General features: G+C 57.9%; 1 protein-coding gene across 1 annotated transcript; it reads left to right on the plus strand.

Annotated features, from left to right (window-relative positions):
* Positions 1-263: 263 nt before the first annotated feature.
* Positions 264-4,380, plus strand: ZSCAN10 (zinc finger and SCAN domain containing 10). The gene is made up of 5 exons (XM_067706835.1): positions 264-659; positions 1,022-1,289; positions 1,516-1,580; positions 1,734-1,791; positions 2,813-4,380. The coding sequence occupies exons 1-5, from the start codon at positions 264-266 to the stop codon at positions 4,378-4,380; spliced, it is 2,355 nt and encodes a 784-aa protein (XP_067562936.1).
* The last annotated feature ends 348 nt before the right edge of the window (positions 4,381-4,728 follow it).

A 4,728-nucleotide genomic window follows, 5' to 3' on the forward strand; every position in this document is an offset into this window, starting at 1 on the left:
CAGGAATGCCAACTTTGATCACTGGGGTAAAGTGAGGTGAACTTCTAAATGCTGCAGGAGGGAATGAGAATACTAAACAATCCATTTTCTCTGCCTTTTGGTGTGTTGGTCAGGCTGAGCCACTACTCGTGACCAGTTCGAGAAACGATTCCTCTGGAGGCCACATCTGTAGGCATCCCTTAACACCCCAGGTGTGGGAGCTGAGAGAGAGAGAGAGACCCAAGAGTTGAAGCAACCACTGTGAGTCATCGCCAAGGTGAAGGATGCTTGCAGAACCAGGCCCGGCTGCACGGGAGCCAGAGCAGCTCGGAGCAGTCAAACTGGAAGAGGAAGAGGCTGCCGGCCAGGAGGACCCCAGGCGGCCAGAGGCCAGGCCCCGGCCCGAGGTGGCTCACCAGCTCTTCAGGTGCTTCCAGTATCAGGAGGACATGGGGCCGAGGGCATCCCTGAGCCGCCTCCGGGAGCTCTGTAGCCACTGGCTGCGGCCAGCTCTGCACACCAAGAAGCAGATCCTGGAGCTGCTGGTGCTGGAGCAGTTCCTGAGCGTGCTGCCCCCCCACCTCCTGGCCCGGCTCCAGGGCCAGCAGCTCAGGGATGGCGAAGAGGTGGTGTTGCTGCTGGAGGGTGTCCAGAGGGAGTCCAGCAATGTGGGGCCGCTGGTAAGAAGGGGGCAGCCAGGCGGGCTGGACAGCAGGTGGAAAGACAGTGACTTTATCACCCCATTAAGAAATCACTGAGCTGGGACTTCCCTGGCGGCCCAGTGATTAAGACTCCCCACTTCCACTGCAGGGGGTGTGGGTTCAATCCCTGGTCGGGGAACTAAGGTCCTGCATGCCGCGCAGTGAGGCCAAAAAAAAAGAAGTCACTAAACCCCACTTTCCTTCCTCTGCCGGCTCCTTCTTGACCTCCTAACTCCCTCCCTGTCTGACCCTCACCTTTCCTCAGTCCCATGGCCCTAGGGAGTTAGTAGGACTTGGATTACCGTCCTGTCCGTCACCTAACATGGATGTGTTCTGAACAGGATTTTAGTTTTAATGCTGGCAAGAATTGTCCCCGTGCAGAGGTCACCTTGGAGGAACAGGGGGGCTCTTTCCAAGTCTCCAGCCACAGCCCCAAGAAGGAAGTGCCCTCAGAAGGGCCTCTAGCCCTGGAGCCATCGCAGGAACTCTCGCTGTCCCAGCCAGTGCCCTCCAAGCCTGCTGAGATGGGGGCCTGGAGATGCCCCCCAAGTTCAAAGCAGCCACTGAGTCCAGGTCCCAAGAGAACATTGCAGGCCCCGCAAGAGAGCGGTGAGGAGCTGGGGCCTAAGGAAGGTGGAGGCCTGGTGTGCGGTGGGAGCTGAGGGGCCAGGTGGGTGAGGGTGGGGAAGGAAGGGGGCAGCCTCCCTAGTTGACAGGAATGGGGGAGAGCCAAGATGCCTGTCACGAGGTCCTGATGATGGGTGCACGTCCTCGGAGCCACATGGTGGTAGGACTGGCTTCTAACAGCTCTTTCTTTCTCCCCCAGTGCTGTCAGCCCCGCTGGGCCCTGAGCTGTGGCCAGAGGAGAACTCTGGAGATCAGGAGCTAGCAGCTGTGCTGGTGAGCCGGACTGGTCCCCTCAGTTCTCTGCCTCTGAAGTTTTAGCAAATCCATGTTTTTCTTAATTTAAACCTTGAAAGTTCTTCATCCCCCTCAGGTCCTAGAGCCCCATTCCTCACTTAGTGACAATCTCTGCCCCTCCTTTGGTCACAGGAGTCCCTAACCTTTGAAGATGTCCCAGCAAAGAAGGCTTGGCCTGTGCATCCTCTGGGTAAGAGGCCTTTTTCCCGGGTTTATGACCACTGAAGGGTTTTTCTTTGCCTGTCAGGGGTGGTCCCTACCTGACTTTTTGACCTCTTTGGCAAAAAATGGACTATTTTGATGAGGTAATATATACTGATATATATATCTACATAGATATATATTGATATGTCTATATCTATACAGGGCTATTTTAAGGCTCATTGGGTCTAATCATCAACCTCCAAAACTTTGAGCTTTTAAAATAGGTGGTCGGGAACTCCCTGGCCATCCAGCGGTTAGGACTCTGGGCTTTCATTGCCGTGGGCCCAGGTTCAATTCCTGGTCAGGGAACTAAGATCCCGCAAGCTGTGCAGCATGGCCAATAAATAAATAAGGTGGTCATGGCAAATACCATATGATATCATTTATATGTGGAATCTAAAATATGACACAAATCAACTGATCTATGAAACAGACTCACAGCCATAGAGAACAGACTTGTGGTTGCCAAGGGGAAGGGAGTGGGAGGGAGGGATGGATTGGGAGTTTGGGATTAGCACATGCAAACTATTATATATAGACTGGATAAACAGCAAGGCTCTACTGTACAGCACAGGGAACTATATTCAATACCCTCTAATAAAACATAATGGAAAAGAATATATCTGTAACTGAATCCATTTGCTGTACAGCAGAAATTAACACAATATTATAAATCAACTGTACTTCAGTAAAATTAATTACAACAGCTAAAATAAAATAAAATAGGTGGTCACGGGAGGGCTTGCTAATGGGTATGGGTCTCCATTTGGGAGAATGACATAGATAGTGGTGATGGTTGCACAACATTTTGAATGGACCTAATGGACCAGAATTATACACCTTAAAACGGTAAACTGTATGTTATTTGGTTTTTACCCACCCTCTGCCCACCTACCAGCTTTGCAGGATTCTGGGATTCTTTCTGCTTCCAGGCACTGAGGTTCTGGCAATTCCCAGAAGCGCCTCCGAAAAGGCCTGACCTGTCCTGTTTTCTGCTTCTTTCCCAGGATTTGGAGGCAGAACCCCAGACGAGGCGTTTAAAGAAGAGGAACCGAAAGAGGTGTCCTGGCCTGCTGCCATCTCAGCAAAGTCTCAGGCAGAGAGTCCCAGGGTGGCAGAAGAGCCCCACACTCAGTCGCTCGGCCCGGGCCCTGAGGTGGGCGGCCCCGGTGGAGAAATGTCCCCTCCCGACAGGAGTGAAGTTCTGGAGGTCAAAGTGGCTGGGGGCGCCCCCAAGTCGGAGCCGGAGATAAAGTTCATCTGCACAGACTGCGGGGTGAGCTTCCCACAGCTGGCCCGCCTGGAGACGCACCAGCTGCGGTCTCACCCGGGCGCGCGGTCCTTCCTGTGCTTGTGCTGCGGGAAGAGCTTCGGCCGCAGCTCCATCCTCAAGCTGCACATGCGCACGCACACGGATGAGCGGCCGCACACCTGCCACCTCTGCGGCCACCGCTTCCGCCAGAGCTCGCACCTGAGCAAACACATGCAGACGCACTCCTCCGAGCCCGCCTTCCTGTGCGCCGAGTGCGGTCAGGGCTTCCAGCGCCGGGCCCGCCTCATGCAGCACCTTCTGGCGCACGCCCAGGACCAAAAGCCCCCAGGCGCCCCGGAGACCAAGACCCCAGCGCCCCCCGAGCTGGCCATCGTCCTGTGCTCCCACTGCGGCCAAACCTTCCAGCGCCGCTCCAGCCTCAAGCGCCATCTGCGGATCCACGCCAAGGACCAGGGCCACCAGTGCTCCGAGTGCTCGGGCAGCCTGCGTCCCGGGCCCGAGCTCAGGCCCTACGTGTGTGGCGACTGCGGCAAGGCTTTCCGGCGCAGCGAGCACCTGGGGGCACACCGGCGTGTGCACACAGGCGAGCGGCCCTTCTCCTGCCAGGTCTGCGGCCGCAGCTTCAGTCAGAGCTCCCAGCTGGTCTGCCACCAGCGGGTGCACACGGGCGAGAAGCCCTACAGCTGCCCACACTGCGGGAAGCGCTTCATGCGAAGGGCCGGCCTCGCCCGCCACCTCCTGACCCACGGCGGCCCGAGGCCCCACCACTGCACCCAGTGCGGCAAGAGCTTCAGCCAGACGCAGGACCTCGCCCGCCACCGGCGCAGCCACACCGGGGAGAAGCCCTGCCGCTGCAGCGAGTGTGGCGAGGGCTTTAGCCAGAGCGCCCACTTAGCGCGCCACCAGCGCATCCACACCGGGGAGAAGCCTCACGTCTGTGACACGTGCGGCCACCGCTTCCGCAACAGCTCCAACCTGGCCCGCCACCGCCGCAGCCACACGGGCGAGCGGCCCTACAGCTGCCAGAAGTGCGGCCGGAGCTTCCGGCGCAACGCCCACCTGCAGCGCCACCTGGCCACGCACGCCGGGGCAGGGGACGAGGGCGTGTCTGGGCAGGCTGAGCCCCCCCAGGAGTGCCTGGAGTGCGGCAAGATCTTCAGCCGCAGCTGCAACCTACTGCGGCACATGCTGGTGCACACGGGGGCCAGGCCCTACTCCTGCGCGCAGTGTGGCCGCAGCTTCAGCCGCAACTCCCACCTGCTACGCCACCTGAGAACCCACGCCCGGGAGACCCTGTACTAGCTTCGCCTGGTTCCGCCAGGTCTGTCCCGCGTGCATCTCCCCAGCGTGCCTGGCCTCCAAGGCTGCAGTGGATGGCGCTGCCCCCACGCCCCAGCCACCTCTCTCTGGCTCCACCGACCCTGCACAGTAGTTCTTCCCATCCCCACAGGGAACTCTTCCAGGCCTCAGGAATGTATTTTAAAATACCCAAAGTAAAACAGCCTTCTTGAAAGTGGTCCCTCTTTATGTTTTTTTAAGTGCACCAAAATGCCACCTTTTACCCTCCCCACTGTATCACGGTGATGCATTTCTCCTTCCCCCACCCCTTCAAAGCAGGCTGGATGGGAGCAGGCCCAGGGGGAGTTCCTC

This window comes from Pseudorca crassidens, chromosome 15 (genome assembly GCF_039906515.1).
Source record: "Pseudorca crassidens isolate mPseCra1 chromosome 15, mPseCra1.hap1, whole genome shotgun sequence".
NCBI lineage: Eukaryota > Metazoa > Chordata > Mammalia > Artiodactyla > Delphinidae > Pseudorca > Pseudorca crassidens.

Coding starts and splice junctions, on each gene's coding strand:
- ZSCAN10 (XM_067706835.1), top strand. CDS start 264: ATGCTTGCAGAACCAGGCCCGGCTGCACGGGAGCCAGAGCAGCTCGGA. Junction 660..1,021: donor CCAGCAATGTGGGGCCGCTG/GTAAGAAGGGGG, acceptor TGTTCTGAACAG/GATTTTAGTTTTAATGCTGG. Junction 1,581..1,733: donor AGGAGCTAGCAGCTGTGCTG/GTGAGCCGGACT, acceptor CTTTGGTCACAG/GAGTCCCTAACCTTTGAAGA.